General features: G+C 38.2%; 1 protein-coding gene across 2 annotated transcripts in view; it reads right to left on the bottom strand.

Moving 5' to 3' along the window:
* Positions 1-27,506, bottom strand: part of ITPK1 (inositol-tetrakisphosphate 1-kinase) — a 136,908-nt gene that overhangs the window by 47,583 nt on the left and 61,819 nt on the right. The window contains exons 3-4 of one of the 2 annotated variants that reach the window (XM_081344762.1): positions 18,272-18,397; positions 654-771 (exon numbers count right to left, since the gene is read on the bottom strand). In XM_081344762.1, the coding sequence (XP_081200888.1) occupies positions 654-771; positions 18,272-18,397 (244 nt within the window). The remainder of the gene's footprint in view (positions 1-653; positions 772-18,271; positions 18,398-27,506) is intronic. The other variant, XM_081344763.1, reaches the window with a different exon arrangement.

The raw sequence follows: 27,506 nt of genomic DNA, 5'->3' as shown, positions 1-27,506 counted from the left end.
TAATTTTGTCACTTGGTCAAAGAATACAATAAGATTTGTCTGGCATGATCTGTTTTGGACAAACATGTATGCCTCTAGGTGTTTGCTGATTCGTTGCTTGATTATCTTTTCCAGAATCTTCCCAGGTATTGAGGTCAGGCTGACAAGTCTCTAGTTTCCTGTATCAATTTTTTTGCCTTTTTTGAAGATTGGAACTACATCAGCTACAACTACATCTTCATTCAGACACTTGATGTTATTTCCACAGAACATTTTGATTCCTTCAATTTTCAGTATTATTCATCTATTGATAGCAAGGGTAGCATGTTTGTCCCGTCCAAAGTCTATTGCAATATCTTAGTTTTATATTTGGACAATGTTGAGCAGTGATGCCTTTTAAACATATATAATTATATATGTTATTTATCTTTATATCTTATTATATTTTCTGATATATATGCATATACGTATGATTGTACATATGTATGGAAAAGTTCTACTATTGGATATTGTTTATCTATTTTGTGGTCCCACCAGTTATGGTATTTCTTGCAAATGTAAACAATTTCCTTTTAGTAGGAGTTTATTTATCCATATGCAAACAAAAATGTAAAGTAGCTATGTTTTACCAACCCACAACTAGCTTTTAGTCAATAAGAAGTTTAGAGGCTTACCTTTCATGTATAGTTCTATCTTTCTAATGAGTTCGTAAGATTTTGATCGATCCAGTAATGTCCTGATAGCAGGAAGAGGATCCAGAATTATAGTTTCAGGATGAGCATCAATATATTCCTAGGGAAATGAAGAGATGGCATGTGATATTCTTCAGAGAAAAAAAATACTGTTGGAAACTTAATACATGACAGGAAGATACCACCAGTACAGCATATCTTCAATTAACAATAACTGAATTTCAAGTAGTATCACAGCAATCATTTAAGTAACAGATGGTGTAATTTACAATCATATCCCAAAATTAAAGTGATACAAACTATAGTAAATGTATATAGTATCTGTAAACATGTTGGATGACAACTCCTGAAATTCCCACTAAAGATGGTATGCAACTCCAGTTCCAAACAATTGGAAGACATCAGGCGGCGACAGCTGATTTACAATTTCTCTCATTCTTCCTATGTTTGTATACAAAATTTTCTTAACAATAAATATGCTAAAAAGCCTTATTTGAACCTTTTGATGATACTTTCATTGCAATGAACACTAGCATAACAGCAGCAGAAATACGAGGTTATCCTGGGTCATTAAAACAATCTAAATATAGCTAAATTTAAAATAATTTATAATTTTTTCCACAGCTACTAATCATAATGGATAGGCATAACACTTCCTAAGCTAGACAGTCAAATACTGAATACCAGTTACTGGATCCACAAGTGCTTGATTCCCATTGTGATTGTTAGTTCCCCAGAAATACATGACTAGACACTGTGAGAACAGAATACTGAACCATCTAAACCTTCTTAAATTGACAATTCATACAACAACCATGAAATCTTGAAAGCAGTGAGACCATTAAATTAACATCTGATGAAGTTAGACTCATGCCTGAATAAAATAAACTTAAAGAGTAGTAATTATGCCTAAAGACTTAAGACTATATGCAAAATGTAGTCAGATATGCAATATCTCAAGTTTAGCAGAGTTACCAATACACCACATCTTTAATCTGATAAATCTGGATCTATATTCTAAAAAACAAATCCAAAAATCTTTTAAAAATCTTCAGTAATTAAAAAAGCCCACCAATAATCTCCTGACGCCAAATAAAAATCCATCCTGAACCTTCAACTGTTTTAATTCTGCCTTTAAACTGTTTAGTGCTATTTTTGCCAGAATAGCAAGGATACGGATTCTATTTATATGCAACTCTGTGTTAAACTTTTTAAAGGGCAATAGGATCAATCTAGTGAATACTGTGTGTGTACTCCTATTACATTTTTAGTATCATATAATCTAAACAAAAAGAAAGATATTTGGGAAAATGAACCTTTGCTTGGATTGCAGGACAGATATTTATTAAGATATCTTAAAAAGCTCACAGAAATGAAGGAATTCCTTTATTTGTGAATCATCAGAACTGCATGCCAAAAACAGCGACAGTAAACAGTAAGAAGTGGATTTCCATAATTTTGGTTTTAAAACATTTGCTACAAAAGGGAGTGAACAATTTATCTTTCTCCTTTTAAAAACGTAACCTGTATGTCAAACTGTCTATCTTCAAGTCTTCTCTTGTGGAAACCTTACTAAAACCTGAAAGATAATTATTTTTAAGATAAATATTCTGATGTCAGATCATATAAAATTAGGAATCCACAGACTCATGATTGTTTATTGTTTGATTATGTATGCTGCTCCAATTAAAAATTACGCTGAGTAATTGACAAGTAGAACAAAACATTACAAATTATAACAAAGATATAACAAACCTACATCAATTGTTACCATCATTCTTCAGGATTGACCAGTCCATATCTTTAAAAGATCCTCTCAAAAAGCCAAGTCTTAATGACATCCTGAAATTGTAGCAGAGTTGAGGATGTTCTAGAGATATGCTGTTCTAGAGAAGTGGAACAATGACAGAGAAGGTCTGTCCTCATGGTCCATGAAGATATCACCCGAGGGGGTTAGGACTTGGAGAATTTCCTTTCTTACTGGATGGGCAGGTACCACAGGCAATATATATAATCTTGTAATCTTTTTTTTTCTTATTTGGTTTGCTATATTCTTTGAGGCTATCTTTTGTTGTACACATACTCATAGGTATATACTATGTATGTATGTATGTGTGTGTGTGTGTGTGTGTGTGTGTGTGTGTGTGTGTGTGTGTGTGTGTATACACATATGTATACACAAACACATAAACACACATATGTGTGTGTGTGTGTTGTGTGTGTACAACAAAAGATAGCTACAAAGAATATAGGCAAACCAAATAAGGGGGAAAAAAGATAAAAAGAAGCCAAGGCAAAATAAAGCAATTTTGATGGAAATAATTGTTTAGGCTTCTCCATCGAGATCCAAACAACTTTTGTAGACTGTAATGTAGAAAAAAAAATGATGAAAAGAAAGTAAGAAGTGTTGTGAGAATATTAAACAATTCAAAGACTGCCGGGTGTAGATAATTAAGCAATGTTGAAATATGGACATGCTTATGGAGTAGCTGTGATTTTTTTCAGTCTCTTTCTCTCTCCCCCCCCTCCTTTTGTCTCTGTTTCTCTGTGTGCGGGTGAGTGCACATTGCAATACTTGGAGATAGCAGAAGAAAAGAAAACTGGAGAAAATAACAAAGACCTACAAATAGAATTAGATTGACTGTGGCAAACAAAAAGCAAAGATAGTACTGATAGTACTTGTGTGAAATTCCAAAATAACTGAGCACCACTTGAACACCATTGGCATTGACAAAATCACGGATCAGTCAATTGCAAAAGGTAGTTTTGCTTAGAACAGCTTACATCCTGTGATGATACCTCTAATATCTTTACAGAACATCATCTGACTATTCCAGGTCCATGGGAAGGAGTCAATAGGTAGACAAAAATGCCAGATTCACTCTAAACATCTGACTATGCAACCATCCATAATATTTGCTAAACGTGTATGCTGTCGGAATCCCTGCGAGTCTTCCCACTTGGTTTTACAGACGTTAAAGCTGGGTATGTTAGCAAAAGTATAAAAACAAGCTGGATGCAGCAAGAATAGGGTAACTAGGAAATATGTAACTTACAGCAAGAAAAGATATGGACAGGAATGAAAAGATCCTGGATCAATTTGGACTGGATAAAAAAACAAATTTAATTTAATTTTTAATTTAATTTAATTTTTATACCGCCCTTCTCCCGAAGGACTCAGGGCGGTGTATAGGGCAATACAATAAAATACAATATATAAAAATTAAAAAAATATTAAATACTACAGCCCAATTCAATAAATTAATACAATAGCGTTAAAATACCCCTAAACCCATCAGACCAGGCCGGCTTGTTCAACTAAATATGTTTTTAGGTCACGTCGGAAGGAGCGAAGGTTGGGAGCCATCCGGAGCTCCACCGGTAAACGGTTCCAAAGGTCTGGCACGCCCACAGAGAACGCCCTCCCCCTGGGGGCCGCCAGTCGACACTCTTTGACCGACGGCACCCTAAGGAGGCCCTCTCTGTGGGAGCGCACTGGACGAAGGGAAGTTGATGCCAGCAGCAGGTGCTCCTGTAAGTAACCCGGACCCATGCCATTTAGGGCTTTATAGGTCATAACCAGCACCTTGAATCTTACCCGGAGGGCAACCGGAAGCCAATGCAGCTCACGGAGTAGAGGTGTTACATGGGAGTATCGGGAAGCCCCCACCACCACTCGCGCGGCTGCATTCTGCACCAGCTGGAGCCTCCGAGTAGTCCTCAAGGGCAGCCCCATGTAGAGAGTATTGCAGTAGTCCAAACAGGAGGTCACGAGTGCATGAGTGACTGTGCGCAAGGCATCCCGGTCTAGATAGGGCCGCAACTGACGCACCAGGCGAACCTGGGCGAAGGCCCCCCTAGTCACAGCTCCTATATGATCTTCCAAGGAGAGCTGTGAATCTAGGAGGACACCCAAGTTGCGAGCCCTATCTACGGGGGGTAATATCTCACCCCCCATAATTAACGATGGAATATTCTGAATTTCCCGAGACGCTGGCACACACAGCCACTCAGTCTTGTCAGAGTTGAGCCAAAGCCTGTTCCTCCCCATCCAGACCCGGACCGCCTCCAGGCAACGGGACATCACGGAGAGGGCATCACTGGGGTGGTTTGGGGTAGAAATAAAAAGCTGGGTATCATCAGCATATTGACGATACCCAACCCCAAAACCACGAATGATCTCACCCAGCGGCTTCATGTAGATGTTGAACAGGAGAGGCGAGAGGACCGACCCCTGAGGAGCTCCACAAACAAGAGGCCTCGAGGCCGACCTCTGCCCTCCTGCCAACACCGACTGTGAACGTCCCAGGAGGTAGGAGGAGAACCACCATAAGACAGTGCCTCCCACTCCCAGCCCCCGAAGACGCCGCAGTAAGATACCATGGTCGATGGTATCAAAAGTCGCTGAGAGGTCTAATAGGACTAGGACAGAGGAGCAACCCCTGTCCCGACCCTGCCAGAGATCATTCACCAGCGCGACCAATGCCGTCTCTGTGCTGTACCCGGGCCTGAAGCCCGACTGGTACGGGTCTAGATAATCAGCTTCCTCCAGGAACAGAGGGAGCTGCTGCGCCACCACACTCTCAACAACCTTCGCAAGAAAGCGAAGGTTGGAGACTGGACGAAAGTTGTTTAAAACAGCTGGGTCCAGGGCAGGCTTCTTGAGGAGGGGGTCTCACCACCACCTCCTTCAAGGCGGCGGGAAAACTACCCTCATTCAGAGAAGCAGTTATCACTGCCTGGAGCCAGCCTTGTGTCCCCTCCCGAGCCAAATAAACCAGCCAGGAGGGGCACGGGTCCAATAAACACGTGGTGGAGCTCAGCCTCCCCATAATCCTGTCCACCTCTTCTGGAGTCACAGGATCGAACTCCTCCCAGATGACATCGACAAGACCACCCATGTTCTCACCGTCAGACTCTGCCCAGTCGGAGGCCAAACCGGTCCAGATCCGAGCGATTTTGTCTGACAGATGCTGGCTAAACTCCTCGGCACGACCCTGCAAGGTGGCTTGGTCATAGAGAACAAATGACGATCGAATCACAAAACAAATAGATAAATTAATGAGTGGGTGGAGTGAAAGAGAAAGATCAAGAGGTTGCTGATGTGATACTCAGAAAAGAGGCAAGTGAGAATTGTAAAGAACAAAAGGTATTGTATGAAGCAGAGTATGGACGTAAGAAAGCAAGAATGATTAATAAAGTTAGTAAGCCATTAAGAAATATAGTGAATGATGGTTGTATAAGCTACATTTAGCTATGTTTCTTTTTCTGTTTATCTCATGCTTTAATTATGTCACCTTATTTTTTCCCTCCATTACTGCACTCTCCATAACTTTCCTTACTTTGAAAGCAAACAGCATGATAGATATATTTGTATGGATGTATACTGGTATATAGGCATATAAGCAACAGATTTTTTTACTGATTAAGCTCAGTAATTCTTTTTGTGATGGAATGATAATGAATGCATGTAAGCAGAACTATAAAGAACATTTGAAAGAGGAGCTTTGAAAAACGTGTTAGTGGAACATTTGTCCCTGAAATGTTAAAGCAGCTGTGACCTTTGCAAGGCTGGTGTGGTCACTTTGTGGCCTCCAACTGACAGACTGTACAAATACATGTGTTTGTACAGTTTCTTTGATGACAGCCCTAATGGAAGCATTATCTCTGCCTCCACAGACAAGGAAAGACAACTTTTACTATTTCAAAAAGAGGCACTTTGGTTGCATTAAAACATGCCACAAAACAGGGTTCTGCATGTACACGCAGTAGATCAGGGGTGTCAAACTGCCGGCCCATGGGCCGAACATGTCATCAGCAAACTGTGCCCACCCCATTGCCGGCAATGGAGAAAAAGTTCCGATACATCGCACGATGTCATGTGACGTCATAAGTTTGACATGTCTGCAGTAGATAAACCATATATAATTTAATGGTGGGATAAGCCAGGGCTTTTCAACCAGTGGTACGGGTACCACCTGTGGTACATTGGCACCTGGCAGGTGGTACATGACCATACTAGAAAAGTGGTAGCGGGTAAGGGGAATGAGCTGAACCGGTGGCAGCACTGCACAAGCCTGAGTGAGAGATGGCTGGAGCTGCAGGGATGTCAAGGCTCAGCGGAAGCGCCAGGATCAGTGCCACTTTCCAGCTGATCGACACTTCTTCGGGGCTGTCAGGGCTCAGCAGAAGCACCAGGATCAGCGCCAGGCTCCAGCTGGAGCCTGGCGCTGATCCTGGCACTTTTGCTGAGCCCAGAAGAAGCACCGATCAGCTGGAATGTTGCAGCATCTCCAGGATCTTGTGATTTACATTCAGATGCTTGGCAACTGATTCATATTTATTGAATTCATATCACATTGTCCCAGGGTCATATGAAGTGACCAAAAGCTGCTGCAACCACCTACCAAAGGTTGGGGGGGGGAAAATAAAAACCAAATAAACCCCCCATCCACCCCCACTGCCTATGCTCAACAGAAATGCTCACAACAATGAAAACCTCAGACAAGAGGAAGAGCGCTGCCAGGTGGGCAGGCAGGTGTCTTCCTCGGCTGTGGCTTGCTGAGGCACTTTTTTCAGTGCCATTGTAACTTCGAACAGTCACTAAGCGAACTGTTGTAAGTTGAGGACTATCTGTACTTCATCCCTTTTTTTCCTTTTTTGGGGGGTCAAGTTTTTGACACCTTGCTAGGCGACTGGTGGCACTCAGATGTTGCCATATCCTAAAAGTGGTACAATGGGTGAAAAGGTTGAAAAGTCCTGGGATAAGCAACCTCAAGTCTACATGGAACTCCCTAACAGACATAAAATCGTACCACCAAAATTAGGCTTGGTGATTTTCAATAACAACCAAAGACAGAACTAAAGATAGGAAAGACAAAATGAGACTTTTTATAAAGGAAACATTCCCATCCTCACTCTTACTTTTCCCTCTAAACTCAGAAATTATATATATATATATATATATATATATAAAAGGAGGCTTGAAATCACTGTATCATCAGAAGACCTGTGGTACAATAACAGGTTAAGAAATTCAGGTGTGGCTTTTGCCCATAAAACATTACTGATCACTGGTTTAATGAATATGTAAAAACATTCCCGGCTGGACATTATTAGTCAAGCCCATCTTTCCCAAATTTGGAATTGTGGGAACTGAAAATACATGGAAGACTCAAACTGAATGAAGGCTGATCATTTTCTAACTTCCTAATCCTTTCATAGAAGCATAAACTGGGAAATAGCATTGATAACATAAAATTGGATGCCCTTTATTTCTGAGAAGGGTAGCTCAATAATTCTTTCCCTTAAATAAAAGAATGGGCTGAAACAGTTCAGAATTAAACAAAATCAATTCCTAGATTCAGAAATACGTTCGTTTAAATTTGAAATAGATAATGTGAAGAAATTAAGGAGAAACATGTAAAACTTTAGAAACAGTTAAAAAGTTACCTGCCTGCCACTTTGAGTTATCATATTGAGTCTGAGAGGGCAGAAAGTCAATTCCAAAGAATAAGGCTATACAAATCTTCTTTTAACTACAAAGCAAAAACAATTACAATGCCATTGTTCTATTAGGAACAAGCCTGCTTTTAATTTTCTACATATCCGGGAGAAAGAGAAGGAAATACTGCTAGACATCGTGTTTTTCCAAGCTTTGGCAATAAATGAACAGTTGTGTGATCATGTCATCAATGGAAATATGCGACTTTCAAAATGCAAGCGAGGAAAATGCCCCCTTGAGCAACAGCAAAATAAAATGGCTATATTAAGGCATTGCATATTTTTAGCTTGACCCTGGATTTCTCCATCTCTGTATCTCTATTTTAGCTAGGCTCAAGGAGTAAAACTGATGAGGAATACCTATTACCTTAGGCAGTTTGTTTAACAGCTAAGTCTCTTGGGAGACCATCTCAGTTATTTTCACGTGGGAAAAAATATTATAGAGGAATAGTAATCTTAATCCTGATAGTGGATCATTTTAGGGCAAAGATTTATAGAAAAGGCTATATTGCATTCCATACTCTGTAATCTCATTTGGTGAACAAGAAACTAATTATTAGTTCATCTACAAAGAACAAGCAATACTGTAGAAAGAAAATACAGATCCAGTTTTCAAAATAATTCTTCTGAAAGCAGAATTCTAGGCAGGTTTCCTAGAATAGCACAGTTAGTTTGTTAGCAGGACAAAACAAGTGAAAACATCTTTTCTTCCTGCTATTTTGCATAAGTGGGCTGCTTTTAGCTGCACTTAGCACTATTTGAGTGGCCCAAGGGATGCAGTGGGGAAGGTGAAGAGACAGGGATTTTTCATTCCATATGAACATGACTGGTATGTTCTATTTTTTCCTTTTTTGACAATTTTGTGAAAAGACTATGTTGTCTACTTTAGGGCTTATATACTTGTGTGCTATTTTTCTATCTCAATATGGCACTATTTTTAGCAACTGATTCACCAACATTCAATTGTGCTGTCAGGGGAGGGCTCTCAATACCACAAAATTTAACTTGTAGGTTGCATAAGATGCACAATAGTCCTTTTGAACAAAGACAATGAGAGCTTCTATTTGTAGAAGGGCATGTAATGGTATTCTCCAAAGCTGAAAAAGAAAAGGGAGTTGATCCAAACATAGCAAATGAGGAATGGAAGGATATTTCAATGTTATCTCTTATGAAGACCTCTCAATCCACCAGTTATAGAATCGGTGAGGGAGAAAGTCAAAGAGTCCGCTTAACATATTCTCTAATAAATGACTTTTCATATTTGGCTTCCAAGGTATTATCTAATCCCTTCTTTCTGGCATTATGCCTGCTTAACAAGACACTGAAAATTTTGCTTCCTTACGTGTGTTGCTGTAAGGAGCTTCACAACATATTGAAGAAAGTAGCACGTGCAATCTTCTGCACATGCTGCAAGAAATGAATGATATACTCAAAATTTATATGTTGGAGATTCAGGTCTGCTCTTCCAAGTGTTACCAATTTTTTGCTCAATAAGTGCCTTCAATAACATTTTTTTATTTTCAGGAGCCAATTCCTAGAACTATACTCCTGTCAGTCTTCCATTTCTGATCTGCATAATCTTCACAAACTATGTACCCTTTGTTGATGCATTTGACCTCAAGCTCAGATGATGGTCCATGGAGAGATTCAGTACCTAACAATGGACTGCTTTGTCTACATTTCAGCATATAATTTTTTACTAATTTTGAGGGAGGACAGTTATATTTGAGTGAGTGTAAAAAGTCAATTATACTTCATTCAACATAAGTTCTTTCTCAACTTTCAGTACCAGTCAAAGAAGATGGTCTTTAAATTTATTCACCAACCCTTTTTCAGTTTTAACACTTTTCCAAATAAATCTTAAATATTTGAAGTTTTACAAGGTACTCTAGGGCAGTGATGGCGAATTTTTTAGATACTGAGTGCCCAAACCGCAACCAAAAACCCACTTATTTATCACAAAGTACCAGGGCCGCATCAGCATTGTGGTGCCCTCGGGGGGGGGCAGGGAGGCGCCTCTGAGTGCCACCTCTGGCACGTAAAAACCAGGGGTGCAAAAATGGGCCACCATACTGCAAGGCGGAAAAACGGCCACCACTGCACCACGGGGTGCAGATACAAGGCGCTGCAAGAATGGGGCAGGGCTAGTATCATGTAGGCACTAGCCCCGCCCCATTTGCAGCATGTGCATGCTTGCGGCCCCTTGTGCACATGCACACATGTAAAATGCTTCCCTCTCCCTTTTCTTACAGTCTACCAATCGACAATGGTTGGTGACCTCTGCTCTATCACCTCTACTTGAACTTGTTAGTCGGCCGCTTCACCTCCTTTGTGCTGGGCGGGGCTCCTGCTCTGGGCAGCGGTGGCACCCTGGTGGACCTGCTGCTGGCAGTGGTGGCACGTGTGCCAACAGAGAGGGCTCTGAGTGCCGCCTCTGGCACACATGCCATAGGTTCGCCACCACTGCAGTAGGGTATATACTTAATTCCCTTTGGTTTTGAGGGAGACGGGTGATAATTCATGAAGCTTTGCATAATTTGGATAATGTCCAAGAATATATTCAAATCTCTTCTGCAGTAATTTGCCACAGAGGAAGACTACTAGCTCAAAGAAATTACAGTATCTTTAAAGACTGCCTGTCTGGCATTATGGATGTACTCCTCCAGGAACTATTTATTCACACAGTGTTTTACAATCAACACAAAACTTCCCTTCTAAATATTTAATTGTACAAATTTATGACTCTCTCAGGAAAAATGGTATTTCTAAATTATTTTTATCATAATATACACAGCATAGTGATTATCAATACTTTGTTTAAAAGAAATCCTAAAAACAAACATCATTTTTTTGCATTTGACGCAAATATATATTTTTAGTATTTACACAGGAAAAGGCTTTCTTATATCTCAGACTTACTTTACTTGCTAAAGTAAAATAAATATAATGTTGTTATAACTCTTTCAAGTCCCTTTGTAGTACTTTTCCATTCAATATGATCAATAATCTTCAGAACAAATTAAACACAAAGCAATTATGTTGGAGCATTTGAGCAAAAGAAACACAGAGCACAAATAAATGATCTGAACAGCAAGTGATCAGAGGTAGCTGTAGCTCTGGGCAACGCACATTTGAAGCAATGGCAAAATCAATAATGCTTAAAGAACTGGAGATTGAACTAAAAGCATTTTACAGACTACAGAGAGTGAATTCTAGGGAATACCCAAGAATATGGTGAGGGCTCTATTGTGTAATGATATGGACCGGCTGCCATAAAAGCACGCAATGTCTAAAACACAGGTCTGCAGGGTAAGTGCATATCTCGCCTTGGTTCCACTCTTCAGTCAAACCCTGTTCTGTGCATGCGCGCATGTATGCGCATGTGCACACATTTTTTGCGGCTCCCAGTTTTTCCTTTTGTGAGGGAACCGGTTCCGAGTGGCTCTTTCACGGTTTCAGGTTGCTGACCCCTGGTCTAAAACAATAGCATCTAATGTCTAGTTCCTAATGAAGATAAAAGCAGATCTAAAACGGACGTTCACTGATGAACTCCTCTTTCTTGCCTTAACCCTTTTATTCTGCGGGGGGAGGGGGGAATCCAAGGAAATTCATTAGCCATCTTAAACTTTTTTACAGCTTTTTGAAAAATTGTTGGACAATGTCCAGTGAGCTAAAGAAACAAGGATGAGGAAGAAGTTCAGTAAGGAGTTAAGTTAAACTAAAATTCTTCAGTGATAAATGTGGACCTCTTCTTGTAACATTATGTGTGTAATGTTTTATATACATTATACTTCAGGTTTTTCTTCTTCCTGATCCATTTGCATGCTTCCTTTTTAACAATCTCTCATCATCGCTTCTATTTTTTAACAGATATATTTTATCCACTGAGTTTGCAAAAAAAAAAAAGTTATGAGAATTACAGGAATCCTTATTTATTGTCGAAAGCAGTGTGCTCACAGGAGCTTTGTAGCTGCTCCTACTGGTAGTTGGCTTTGTCCACCATTAGTATCTGCAGTCAAGCAGGAGCAATCGAGCAGACTGTTTCAGCAATTGCTTGTAAACAAAACAAACAGGCATTCTCCTGAAATCTGAATGTGAATTCTGAATCTAACAAAATATGCAGTAAATTATGCAAAACTGATTCAAAACTGTACCCAAGCATCTCTTTTTCCTCTCAGCTTCAATAACATGCTCCTTACCTCCATTTGTTGATTACATTTTGAGATAAGGGGTGTTTTTTTGGGCGGGGGAGAGGGGAAACAGATGAACTCTACTTTTGAGAGAGGTTTTAACAGGTGTTTTTTTCTTTTTCCTTTGCATTTTTCTGTCATCCGCACAATGTTTCCATGTTTCTACTTACTTTGTCTGATCCCATTTAAGTTCCTTGTTTTTCTGAATTAAACTCTTCCTCTTGTCTAATTTAGCCGGTTTGGTTAATGCACCAGACTAGAAAGCCAGAGACTGTGAGTTCTAGTCCCCTCCTTAGCCATGAAAGCCAGCTGGGTGAATTTGGGCCAGTCACTCTCTCTCAAACCAACCCACTTCATAGGCTTGTTGTTGTGGGGAAATCAGGAGGAGGAGGAAGGCTTATTTGAGTTATCTGTAAAACTAATAAAGGTGGGATACAAATAAATAAACAAAAAAAACAAATAATTTCTTTTTTTTTTATTACATTTATATCCCGCCCTTCTCCGAAGACTCAGGGCGGCTTACAAGCTTAGCAGTAGCTTTTATTCTATGTATATGCCTGCTTGTTAGGGCTTTCACACACAACCCAAGCGGCATTATTACAAAGTCAGCTTAATTGCCCCCAACAATCTGGGTCCTCATTTTACCTACCTCGGAAGGATGGAAGGCTGAGTCAACCTTGAGCCTGGTGGGATGCGAACCTGCACTAATTGCAGGCAGCTGGTGTTACTTACTTCATTGCAGTGCTTTCTTCATTAAACTACAATTACTTCCTCTCTTTTGTGCCTGTAAGCTTTCTCTGACTGATCTTTTTCTCAGAAAATCACTCCTGCCAATCTCCCATGTCCAATAGCTAAGTCTCCTCTTCCTTATTCCCTTGCCTTTTTATAGTACACAAATATTTGTAGGAAGAGTTTCTTCTTTTACATAACTACTATGTAATGTTTAGGTCACTACGTTTGGTATATAAATAGTAATTATAATACAAATTCAGTCATATGTTCTACTATTGGCTAAACTATTGGGAATTCCCTCACTAAGCAATGAAGTTAAATGAAACATCACATGAAGGCACCAAATCATAAATATGCACCAGTTTCCCAGTCCTTGATTTGCAATTACTTCACTGCAGGAATGCTGCAATGGTCATAAATTCAAGGACTGGCCATGAATCTGTTTTTCAGTGCTGTCATAAGTTTGAACACAGCTAAACAGGGCAGTCACTAACCAAAGACTATCAGTATAATAAAAGTAGATTGTTACCACCATTCATTTAAACATGGTTCAAAGTTATGATGGTTTGGAAAAAGTGACTGACTTGTACTCACACAACTATAGCACCACCCCTGTGGACACATGATCACAATCTGGGGACTTGGCAACTGGCTTGCATTTATGACCAGCTGCGGCATCCTGCAGTCGTGTGATTGTGATTTGCGACCTTTTGCTGATTTCCAGCAAAAAAAAAAAGGTTTCTACAGACAAATTATGGCTGTGCTATGGGTTCACCTGTGTCCCCTATTGTGGCCAATTTCTACATGGAAGAGATACAAACCAAAGCCCTAAAGTCCTTCACAAGAGTTCCAGCCGCTCACTGTTATAAGTATATGGACAATACTTGGGACAAGATTAAAACATAGAAATTGGAAGTCTTCACCAAACGCATCAACTCTGTGGACAGATATATTAACTTCACACAGGAAGATGTTAAGGAAAATAGCCTGGCTGTCCTGGACTGTTTAGTACACATTAAGGAAGACGGAATCCTTAATACTGAAATTAACAGAAACCCTCCACAGTTTGATTCTCACCACCCACTGGAACACAAAATGGGAGTGATCAGAACCCTACACCATCAGGCTGAAAGGCTGCCTACCAGGAAAGATGGAAAAGAGAAAGAACTAAAATACATCAAGGAAGCCCTTTGGCTATCCCAACTGGACCTTCATCAAATCCAAAAATAGACCCAGCAGAAGTTCCTTCATAACAGACAAAGAAGAGAATAATAAATGAAGCAATGTTATCATTCCATACTTTGCAAGAATATCTGAAAAGCTCAGGAGGATTTTGGACGAACTCAATATATATAAATGCTTAAAACCCAAAATTACATTAAGGCAGATGCTTGTCCACCCCAAGGACAAAATACTGAGACACAAACTTAGCAATGTGATATATGCAATGTGTTACATGCAATACAATGCAGTGAGACATGTGCAGATCATACACTAGAGAAACAAAACAACCACTTCACAATCACATGGAACAACACAGGAGAACAAACCCATCAGGACAAGATTCAGCAGTCCATTTGCATTTGAAGGACAAAGGTCACTCTTTTGAAGACAGCAAAGTCCACATTCTGGACAGTGAGAACCACTGGTTTGAAGGAGGGGTCAAAGGGCCATCTACATTAAGATTTAACAGCTGTCTCTCAAAAGAGGGGAAGGAATACAACACCACCTATCTCCTGTTTACAACATAGTCCTTTCCCATTTGCATTATTCAGGTGATCATGAAGGGCACAGATAATGACTTTCAGAGTGCTAAAGACCAGATGACTTCAAAGAACATAAATCCTTTCATCCACCAGCATTCAGTCATAACTGAAGAAGCTTCCTGAATGAGAAGTGAAATGTCTTCAAGGAAAAACAAAGGCCAGTTGCCTTTCAAAAAAAAAACACTTTTGGGACAACTATCCTGCCATTACATTTATCAGCCCATTTAATTAGGATGAGTACTTCCTAACTTTCTTCCTCCAACATTTAGTTTACTGGAGGCTTCCCCCTCTCGTCTGATTGTTCCCTAGGCAGCATCTTTTCCTGCATCCACCAAAGTTACCCACACATTCCATTACAACCATACAGCAAACTAGCAAGAACAACCTCCATCAGTCACCAAGAGTGGAGTAATCTAATGAGTCCAGCCTCCATCTAATGGGTATTTGCATTGCAGAATCCCATGGAAATCAGAGCATGATATGACCATGACAAGAGAGACACCAAAATATCCCCAATTCAGATCACATAGCCACTGCTCGGGCAGGAACAACAGATCTCCTGTGCCCTCCCTGTCCTATATTGGGCTCTGGATGATCTGGGATAGGCCCATGGTGATCATGATGGCCATGAACTCTCAAGACAATTCAGACCCCATTTCCAGAGAAGGTAGATTAAAGCTCCCCAGAACCAAGTTTGGGGAACTTCACTGCCCACTAAGAAATGGGAGTCCAGACAGAGAGGTTGCTATGCAGCAGAGAGGTGGTGCAGCATTCCAGAAAGTCCTAAGAGACTCTTGCATGACAACAGCCACAACGCCACCCCTGCCCTGGAGTTTTGGCCACACCCAGCTGGGCATATCTCCAAAACAGCAATCCTCTGTTCCAGAAATGGTGATACATGCCAGCCCAGCCCTCTTCATTAAATCACTAATGAAGGAGGCCTTATTACAAAATGATCTAGAATTCAGTAATAGCAGCTAAAAGCCAGGGCCATTGAAGGTCTGCTGAAAAGGTACTGGAGTTGAAACCAAGGAACTGGAATGCAAAACTGGCACAAGACAACAGTCCTGCATTGCCCAAGAGTGCCCAACTCCATCTCCCCTATTTTCCTTTGCCCATCACTGCCATAATACTATAGCCTTCCACCATTAAAATCAATTAAAATTGATATGCAGGTTCTGAGGTTTTCCTTGGTAAAAAATACAGGAAACCAGAAGTTGCCTTCAAGCTTTACGTTTTTATTCAGCTGAACAAAGACGGGCTCCTCTAAAAGAGAGCAGCAGTGAATGACAAGAAATCCTTGTATTTATTCTTTCTGGTTACATAAGCAAGCCATCCAGCAAAGCTGTCACACATATGATAAAGATTTCACCCAGTAAATCTGGCATACTGTAGATAAGAGAGCAGAAGTAACTAAACATGTTCCCTTTTGGGTGTTTCCCAAAAGATATCGTATGTTCTCGGTGGGTTAGGACATTGGGTGTTTTCCTTGCTGGCCTTTCATGACCCTGCATCCAGGACTTTGCAAGTGCGCAAAGACAGCAGGACCATCTGCACATTCACAATTGATATTTCCTATACTGTCCCCTAATTCCGGGTCAACAAAGTAACTAAAAACAAATTAAATATATAATACTATAACAAAAAGATGGGAAAATGTAGTCTAACTATATAGTTTTAACAGGCTCCTCATTTCCTTGGGATTCCACAGTCCAGTGGTGAGTTTTAGAACAATGAAGATGTTAACTCTTAAAAAAATAGGATGCAACCACTATTTTATTAATTCATATGAAATAATCAAAATATAATTTATTAATAATGAGCCCAAGGGTTATCCAAACACGTCACACAATGCCACAGAGAAATCTACTTTGAAAATCAAACCAGAACATCTATGAATAACAATTTTACTGACTATTCCTAAAATATTACACAATTGCAGATACTACTTGGAATGGGTCTTCATTTAAGTACATTTCACCTTGAAGTGTGTCTCCACAATATGGTCCAAAAAGGAAAAAGAAAAAGTGTCAGTAACACAGAACAAAATTTGCCAAAGCATTCAATCTAGGTCATACATTACTTGTACAAACTGTGCCTCTTAAAAGAAATGCAAGAAACTAGTCATATGTGCATTTTGCGTTTAAAGATAAGTAACTCATGTTTTTAATTGCCCAACCTAGTTAATTTTTCTTTTGCTTAGACAGTATAACTTCATGATTATTATGGTTAGTTTTAAGGGAAGAACTACTCATTTTATATCTTATTTATTCAAGACAGTTTTACAGCCAAGCTCTCACAATATCACCCTAACGTTTTTGAGCCAAGGACTAAAGTCCATACAAGAAGAATGAGATAAGATATGTTGGATATATCAGAAATTATGAGATAAAATTCTATGACTCACACATGCCATATAAACCCTTAAGAAATGACAGCAACGAAGCAAGGAGTGTTGAAGACCTTTTTAAAATTGCTTATGTAAGGAGATAAATGAACTGCAAGTGAATTCCATAAATGTTGGATCAAGACAATTTTGTTCCTTGTGTAATAGATTTTATTAGCAGATACTGAAAAAGAAATTAATGTAGCTTCAATGTCATAGAAATGAATGTGGATATTAAGATAATAGGTTCCAAACTATTTATAAATTTAAGACTAACACAAACCATCTGAATTGATAACCAATTCAATTGATGTAAAGTTGTGTTTGATAATGCACTGAGTGTCTAACCCCTTAAATGCCTAAGTAGTCACATCTTTGACCTGTCACTAAGATCAATTTTGGCTGTTGATGAACATATCTGAAGTGACAAAAGGCTCTCCTGGCCACTGCCAGCATTGTGCCTCTTCAGACAGCAACATTTTCCTTACATTGAGATGTCTTTCAGATTATGCATGTTGCCAGATATTAGCTATGGATAATAATAACATAATATTATAACTTACAAAGATAGATGGGTTTTGGTAGATGCTTTTATTGAACTTAATATGTATTTTTGCTTGGAGAGAATACATTCCCCATCTAAAACCTGAACAAAATTGTTTGACCAAGGCATTTCCTCTATGCAACAATGCTACCATATACAAAATTATACTGCAGACAGGAACCCAGTAGTTTTCAGTGTGTGATTTGCACCTTTTTGCATGTTTTTTATTCATGTCATACTTTTTCACTGTTTTCGAGAGATGTGTTTTTTTTTTAACCTAGGACAACATGAAGTTTGTCAGGAGAGGAAGATTAAGCTATGATAGTTCCTTCACCGTTATGGCCAAGAACATGTTCCATATTCTGTTTCTTTACAGCAAATATTTTTAGGCAATTCTCAACTGTGGCCTAAAAGAATTGTTTGCAAAGGGATTGAAGAGGTAATGCAGCTGATAATTGCATATAATAAATACTACTCACCTGGAACCTGTGAACCAACTCCAATGACTGGCTGTCATTTTGGTCAGCTTCAATTAGGACATCTGTCAGTTTATGTATGATCACATCTAATGGGCCCTGATCTTCTATTCGTTTGGTAAGGTCGAGCTGAACAAAACATAATAATAAAAGAAAAAAAGAGGATTATTCTATAAAATATTAAATATGCTCTTCCCTAGATTTCCTTATTGCCCAGTCAATTAATTAAGAATATTTTTCACCTCCCTCCCATCCTGGTCCTGCCCTTCCCATCTTTAATTGGACTGTAGTGTTTGGCTTGTATTAACTTATTTTATTATTGTAAGCCACCCAGAGTTACCCTGTGGTAAAATAGGCAGCCAATACATTTTATAAATAAATAAAATAAATGTTTCATTTGGGTGTCAAGCTAAGACACACAGTAAATGTGTCATAAATGCACTGCTTGCATCCAACTGCCTCTAATTCTGCTTGGCTAGATATATATAGGCTTCACACCAGTCATAGCTGAAAACTTGGCTATCTGGACATTTAATCCTTTATTCAGCAATTCATCAAAAGGCTTATGGACATGACTCAGCAAAATTAGTCTTTTTATTCCAGAAAAGTGTGAACCTAAAATTAAATTCCACACATAGGTTCATGTTCTATTAGTTAAATTCTAGGTTTCTTATCTCAATTTTCTTACCCAACAGTTCCTTAGCCATTCTCTTAAAGGGCTTTCTTTGGAAGACACTTGATCTAAATTGACATAATGGTTTTCCCTAGCCCTGTCTTGCCTATCTTATTCTTATAGTTAGCACACAACACACTTACTAAACCTGATAGACAAGGGTTTGAAACTGTATGGTTTAGAGACAGGAGACAACTAAAATTTGATTATTTGGAACATGTTTATATCAACCATTACTGTGGCTTACATGATATGTGACCATGGCTGTTGATTATGTTCTCATAGCACACCTACCATTGATAAATTTCCTACTGAATTAAAGATTTTGAAAAATAATTTTTTTTCCAAATGTATATCTTATTGCCCTTCATAGGTTAATCATGAAAGTAAAAACTTAAATAATCTTTCCTATGAGTAGTCATGTTTCTACTAAATAACAAAGATGAGAAAAGAGTATATAATATTGTTGAAAGAAGCCAAATAGGAAGCCTTTATTTGTTAAATTTATATGCACTCCATCTCACTATCTATTATATCAAAGCTCTTCCACAGAAACCCTATGGTATATAAATTTGTATGTACATACAGGATACAATTTATTACAAAATGGAGAATTAGCTATTATTAGAGTCATCTCTATATGTCTAAAATGAAAAAGCAAAACCACTGAACCGGAGTGGTTTCCCACCTATCAGAAGTAGGGACTTAATAAGGAATTAAACAACTTTGGGAAAAGCATAAGTCCACTGATAATGTTAAGAGACTGCTGTTTATTAATAAGTTATATTCATTCCTACAGCTTCCACTGAATTTTCCATTTGTGGAAATTATACTTTTGTCTCTCACCAGCTTTAATTCATTTATGTGATACATACAGACACACAAAACTGGAATGAATAAAAACCATAATAAAACTGTGTTTTGCAGTGCATATCAAATTATCAATTATCTTTCAGAATGGGGAACTGAGTAACAATAACCTAAAGTCTACAAAATAAAACCAGATTTTCCAGGGGAGAGGGGCATCTAAATTAAATTAGGTAACTAAATACATTGACAATCCATCATGTGATTTATTTGGTTTAGTATACTTGGTTTATTTTACAAACTATGATTTAAATAGGTTTAACACAATGAGTGAACATGATTATTCCATTCCGTATGTACTGTATGTATGTATGTATGTGAATGTATGTGAGTCTGTCTGTCTGTCTGTCTGTCTGTCTGTCCGTCCGTCCGTCCGTCCGTCCGTCCATCTATCTATCTATCTATCTATCTGTCTGTCTGTCTGTCTGTCTGTCTGTCTGTCTGTCTGTCTGTCTGTCTGTCTGTCTGTCTATCTATCTATCTATCTATCTATCTATCTATCTATCTATCTATCTATCTACCTATCAATCAATCATCATCTATCATCTGACTGTCTTTCACCTTGGCTCCAATATGAGACCGACTGAGAAAGAATAAAAACTATTATTAGGAGGACAGCGGGTAACGACTGTACAGAAAAAGAAAAAAATGAATCAGGAAAGGGATTCTACACCTCTAGTCCACAAGTCTCCTGATATTTAAAAATCCAATATCTCATATAACAATTAAAAAGACAAATCTTTATTTGAACATAGAAATTTCCTGCTGCCTCTTGAAAGTGGAATGTCATATTAATCTAGTTTATAATACTATTTTTTCTATGGGGATACTAAGATTTGATTTTAGAGCAGGGGTCCCCAACCTCCAGGCCGCAGCCAACTACTGGGCCGTGTCTGGTTCAGAAGTGGGGCACGTGAGCTTGCATGGGTCAGTTCCCCTCTTCCCCCCACCTGCTGAGCCAAGCCATAAAGGCTGGGGACTGCTGCTTTAGAGCATTATATTATTTCATTGCAGAATATTGTCAACCTGTTCTCATTTTCCTTTCAACTGTTAAATCCATACGTTGGTGCCAAATCATCACTTTAGAGGTGAAAAATAGGTAAGATTTTGAGAAGAGCATTAGCAGAAGCTGCCTACATATGTAACAGCACAGATGCATGGTGAGGAGACCTTACAGAACCAATGTGACTTGGCACATCAGTAAACAAAATCCTATGGGCAGGTTTTAGCATCAGTCCCCCAATTATTAAGCTTATACTATACTATAATACATAATGATTAATATTATTATAAATAAAAGGAATGGAAATTTGAAATGGGGCACTATGACAGAAGACTTTATTCCTATATGATGATAATATTCTAATAGCTATAACACAAATATACAGTCCTTTATTTGTGGTGACATATCTCAAAATGCAGGAGTAAAGTCAAGAGGCATTATATATGAAAAGTAGTCTATCATCAGTGATTCAGTTTTATTTTGTTCTTTTTGTTCTGGCATAACAGTTATTGGAAAAATATCAAATATTCTATCAATACTGAATAACAGTAATTATAAGATGCATATAATATAAAATACTCAACAAAGTAAGGCTGTTAAAGAATACATAAATTTGTTTTGTATCTTTGATGTTAAGATCTATAAGTAAAACTACTAAGGAAACTGTAAATCTAAAATTTAGAACCTGTTAGTTCAATTCAGTTCAATTAAAACTTTATTATTAAAGCCAGGGGTCAGGAAGACAAATGTTTATGAACAGCACAGCATCAATAATACATTATATATACAGAACATTACAAAAACAAGATAAAAAGCAAATATACTCTACTGACAGTCACCAGAAGACATATGAGTAATCTAGACATTGCCTCCTACCAACCTTTATACAAGTATGCGATCACAGAAAATTTTGCCACATTATGTGTAATGTTTCCCATTTGACAGGAATAAAAAAAATGTAGAATTGCTCCAAGTGAAGTGGGAATTGCAGGGAAAGAGGTATAAATAATACTTAGCATAGGACTTGCTATAAAAGGTACAATATAAGATATACTTAACGTTCACTATGGATCCTGATTCATAGGAGCTGATACGCTAATCCTAACCCAAACTTGCCTGATAACACTAAAGATGGGAGTACATCAAATCTTGCTTTTACATATAATCTTCTATATTTTAGGATTATAAGATGAGTTCCTGTCAGACTTCAGTCGACAGCAAATAAAATTTTGCTGATTTCATCTGTTCGACAGTTTATGGCTTGCTCATTGTCCTTTAAAACGCTACATAACATTAAGCTTAGAAACTGAGGGTCCATTTGTCTCTTATCATTTCTGCCTGTCCTATACAGCAGGGCTTTTCAACTTTTTCACCCATTCTACCACTTTTAAGATATGGCAACATCTGGGTACCATCAGTCGCCTAGCAAGGTGTCAAAAACTTGATGACAAAAAAAAAAGGAAAAAAGTGATGAAGTACTGGTAGTCCTCGACTTACAACAGTTCACTTAGTGACTGTTTGAAGCTACAATGGCACTGAAAAAAGTGCCCCCCCAAGCCACAGCTGAGCAGGACACCTGCCTGCCCACCCGGTGGCGCTGTTCCTCCTGTACGATGTTTTCATTGTTGTGAGCATTTCTGTTGAGGATTGGCAGCGGGGGTGGGGGGTGGTTTTTATTCCCCCCCCCGCTGGGTGGTTGCAGCAGGTTTTGGTCATTTCACATGACCCTGGGGCACTGTGACCATCATAAATATGAATCAGTTGCTAAGCATCTGAATGTAAATCACAAGACCCTGGAGATGCTGCAACATTCTAGCTGATTGGCGCTTCTTCTGGGCTCAGCAGAATCACCAGGATCAGCGCTGAGCTCCAGCTGGAGCCTGGCACTGATCCTGGCACTTCCACTGAGCCCTGACTGCCTTGCAGCTCCAGCCATCTCTCGCTCATAGGTAACTCAGGCGAGTAATAGTCACATTAAATAATCATAAATAATAACAAGTATATTAAATGAAATGACATGAGTTGTGAGAACAAGTGTTCCTTCTTACCATGCATCAAATAGGTGGGCTGTATGAAAAACATGAATACATATGGTAAAATATGATTTTACTGATTTTGCTACTCATGTTTATTTTGTTTAGAAGTATGCTTTCTATGCATGCACGTCTTTGTATTCTGCCTTTTATAATATGACTATCACAATACAAAAATATCTCTACCTTGCTGAGAACTATTCACTTCAGAAAATGTATCCAAAAGATCAATCTTGTGAGGTCAATTTTTCTTGCATGAGAAAATTCTTGCCCTCAGCATTTAGATAAGATTTGTTCCAAGGGGTGTACATTGGCTTCTAAGTATGAAATACCTTGCCTAGATCATCATTTCTAATAGCAAGAACCAACAATGTCAGCCAATTATTAGACAGATTATAATGTTTGAAAGAATATTTCCATGTTCTGAGAACAATTTGTAACTGTAAAAAAGTAAATATTTCTAAACCGAACAGTATTTGGAGTCTTTCCATGTTTTCTTTGTATGCTGGCATAAACTCTTTATGTCAACAAAATAAAGCTTTTCTAATAGAAATAACTCATTCTTAGTGCATATTTCTTATGGACTTCTGCTGACCACAACCACAAAACAGTGTGTCATTTTCTGGCTGGAATTCCAATTCTCCTGTTACCTGCTCTTTGTAGTATTTCCTTTAAATAATATCTATATTTGACATAGTAACACTGAAACATTAATTTTTGCCACAGTAAGTGTATTGCTTATATACTCTGATGATTCCATAATCAGACAAGAAGAAAAAGAAGATGTAAGAGTTTTAATTTGAGGGAGCCAATGATAGAATTGAACAATGAAAAAGAATATGGTGGATTTTAGAAGCACAAGTGTCTCTAGACTAGACTAGAGTAGACTAATAGAATTTTTATTACACTCTCATACCAGTTACTCATGCAATTCGATTCAGCAGATAATAGCATGAAGTTAAGCTTATATCAGCTCAGAAACTAAAGTTGATTAGGTCTGATTAATCTCTGCATGTGAGACCACCAAAAAATTGCTGGGCTTTAGGCTAGATCAGTGGTGGGATTCAGTTGGTTCGCACCACTTCGGCAGAACCGGTAGCTAATTGTTTGTTGCCCAGGCCCAGAATAGACTTCTGGAAGTGGCATCCACACAGAGAACCGGTTGTTCACATATTTGAATCCCATCAGTGGGCTAGGTGCAGTTTTCTTTCTTTTTTAAAAAAAAGTTCTATAAGGGAATGACAAACCACTACCATACTATTCTGACAAAGTTGCATGGATGTATCCATGAAATTATCAGGAGTCCAATTTGAACACATCTTCACCATTTACAGAGAATTGAGTACTGCCAAAATCTCTGCCACAATTTCTCTGCAAAATGATCTGATTAATTTTTCCTTCTTCAACCATTTTTCTTCTACAATTGCTTTTCTGAAGTTTATAAGTCAACATTTTAACTTTGGAAATAAAATACATTTTCCCTACACTGTTGGAATTATTTTTTACTTACTTATGGTATACCCATGGTACCATACTCATGGTATAATTTCAATTACAATCCAACCCAACCTTTCTTAGTTGCTTGTATGGATTACTAAAGTATAAATCACAAACTGCGTAAAGTGTTATACAATACTATTTTTTGTCTCATTGTTATGCTGCAGACTACAACAAACTATTTTACATATAACAGTTTAAAATTGTCTTATACATTTTCAAAATCAAATATGTTTAATGTCCCATTTTCATTGTGCTGATTAGAATTAAAGTTTAACATTTGAGGATCTGGGATTTATAATATCTTATCTTAGACATAAAAATAATAGCATTTGTACATTCTGTATTCTTCAACAAAAGATTTATGGCACCAACATAATTCCATAAGTTGTACAGTTTAATGTTTTGCCACTGATTTCATGTGCTTCTGGCACTGGACTTGATTTCTTCTGAACAGAATGTACAGAGCTAGCCTTTACTGACCTTGTCCACAGTCTATATGCAATATTTCTGAGGCAACTGTAATACGTAGAGATTATTCACTCAGGGTTACTAAGTCAGAACACTTTTCATTTATTTGTAGGTTTGAGATTTCAAATTAACAAAGTGCGCTAAAAACAAACTTCCACAATATATAATATATAACTGATTTATTTCTGTCAAATCTTGTTTATTTATTTATAATACATTTATATTTCCTGGCCTTTGTGTGAAAATCAGGACCATATAAGTGATTCTCCTCCCTCCTCTATCAACCACTCTATGAGGAAGGATGGATTTAAAGACAGCCACTTATCCAAAGGCGGGGATTTTGAAACCTGAAATCCTATTGGGTCTTAAAAAATTACAAAAAATGTTGATCGTAATTCTTATTAAACTGTGAATATATTTGGGAGGCAACTAGAATAAAAGAGTTTTGAAAAGCTCATTATCTACTCAAAGACTGGGTATGTAACAATGTGCATACATATATATCTATACTTCAGAAAAAGTAGACATTTGCATTTGCTATTTTATGAAAAGCTTGATGACTTCCATACAAGCATATTCTCATTTTTTTCAATTCTTTAATGCTCAATTATGAAAGAACCTCCACAATTTGGTTTAATGGTCCATTTGGTCTTTTAAGGCTTACAACTTCATAATAGTTTTTAGCAATTTATTTCAGGCCTCAAAACCATGAGTGTCAGGTTTTCAATCTTGGGCTTAAGACCCATGTCCTTCAACAAATGCAGAAAAAGATTCAGATTTACAGCTGTTCAAGTGCATTTGAACATCTGCAACGGAAGTACTAGAGAAAGAAGGGAGAGATGCAATAAAAATGGTTATCTAAAAGCAGGGAAACAATCTATGTGTTCGATTAAATCATTTATTATACTTTAATATATTTCCTTATCAGCTTTGTCCAGTGGTGGGATTCAGCTGGTTCGCACCAGTTTGGCAGAACCGGTAGCTAATTTTTTTGTTGCCCAGGCCCACAACGGACTTCTGGAAGCGGCACCCACACAGAGAACCAGTTGTTCACATATTTGAATCCCACCACTGGCTTTGTCCAGTCAACATTTTTCTCTCTCTTCCCCATTCCAAAGCTAGAATAAGCTCAGCTGTAAGTTAAAATGAGTTGCAACCAAAGGGAGAGGAAAAATTAGTGGCTTATATACTTCTTCTTGTGAGTAGAAAAGCTACTGAAAAGGGCAACTCAGACAGTAAGGAAAAGACTAAAAAGCTCAACCACAGGGTCTCTGTTTACCTCTACCATCTTACATATTGCAATTAGTACATTTGATTATCAATTTAATTTCTGCCAAATGAAAACCAGAACCAGGGAAACAAATCCACTATGGAGGCTTCCCAGTCTTTTTCTCTCCCTTTAATATTTGATCAGCCAAGTATCTCCACATTAATGCCTGCCAGAGAGAAAATTCAGCTCTCACAGCGAATTAATAATAGCAATAACATTATTTTCTTATTCTTCACAGAACTGGAAATATCCAGTATCAACAGAATAAATAAATAAGCATTCACAACCAATGCAAAATATCTGGACAGTAAAATATTTCTTGTTATTATTCATTAAAATAGGCATTGAAAAGTCAATGATATTAATGATTTTTGTTGTTATTTACGGGGATAGGCATTACCTTTGCACTATCCTCTATGCAAAAAGAATGTATAAATAATTCATGTTCATATATTAATATACGGCCTTATTATTTTTTCACTAAAAATAATATTCAAGGTAGTTTTGATAAACAAAGTACAATTGAAACAAAAGCAGAATCAAATCAATTAAAATCCAATAACCTGTAGCATAAAAATCAATTGCAATTAGCTGAGCACCCTACCTTAATGTAATATTCTATGTAAGCCATGTTTAATGGTAAACATAATATTGCTATTAAAATATGTTTATAAAGAAATGTATATTCTTTTCTATTCTACTTTTCTCATTTTAGTTTAGTTTAGTTTAGTTTATTTGATTTATATACCGCCCTTCTCCTTGGTAGGGACTCAGGGCGGTTCACAGGGCATATATAAAAAAGACAATACAAAAATTAAAAAAGGATTAAACCCATGCCCAATTAAAACAGTAATACAAATTTAAAAAACAATTAAAAACCCATAATCCCCCATCAGGCCAGACCAGCTATTTCAAACAGGTGGGTCTTCAGGCCCCGACGGAAAGTTCGGAGGTCTGGTGCCATCCGGAGCTCCACCGGCAGTTGATTCCATAATGCCGGAGCGCCCACAGAGAAGGCCCTCCCCCTGGGGGCCACCAGTCGGCATTCCCTGACTGGCGGCACCCTGAGGAGGCCCTCTCTGTGGGAACGCACAGGGCGGAGGGGAATCGATAAGAATAGCGGTACTATTTCCGTTTTCCAATCAAGGCTTGATACCCAGCAATATTTTCATCATTTTAATTAAATTTTTTATAACTACATAGTTACACTTAATCTTATTCCAGAAGCCATCAGGACTAGTTATACTAAGCAGACATGTCAAACTGCCGGCCTCCAGGCCGGATGCGTCATGCTGAAACCACACCCACCCCATTGCTGGCAATGGGGAAAAAGTCCCGATATGTTGTGCAATGTCATGTGACATAGCGAGTTTGAAATGCCTGCTCTACAGTATTCAGATACCCCGATTTTATAGCCATGCTTT

The sequence above is a fragment of the Vipera berus genome (genome assembly GCF_964194415.1).
Source record: "Vipera berus genome assembly, chromosome: 1".
NCBI classification, from domain to species: Eukaryota; Metazoa; Chordata; class Lepidosauria; order Squamata; family Viperidae; genus Vipera; species Vipera berus.
The sequence above is the reverse complement of the archived record's forward strand: the minus strand, read 5'-3'. Positions and strand labels throughout refer to the sequence as shown.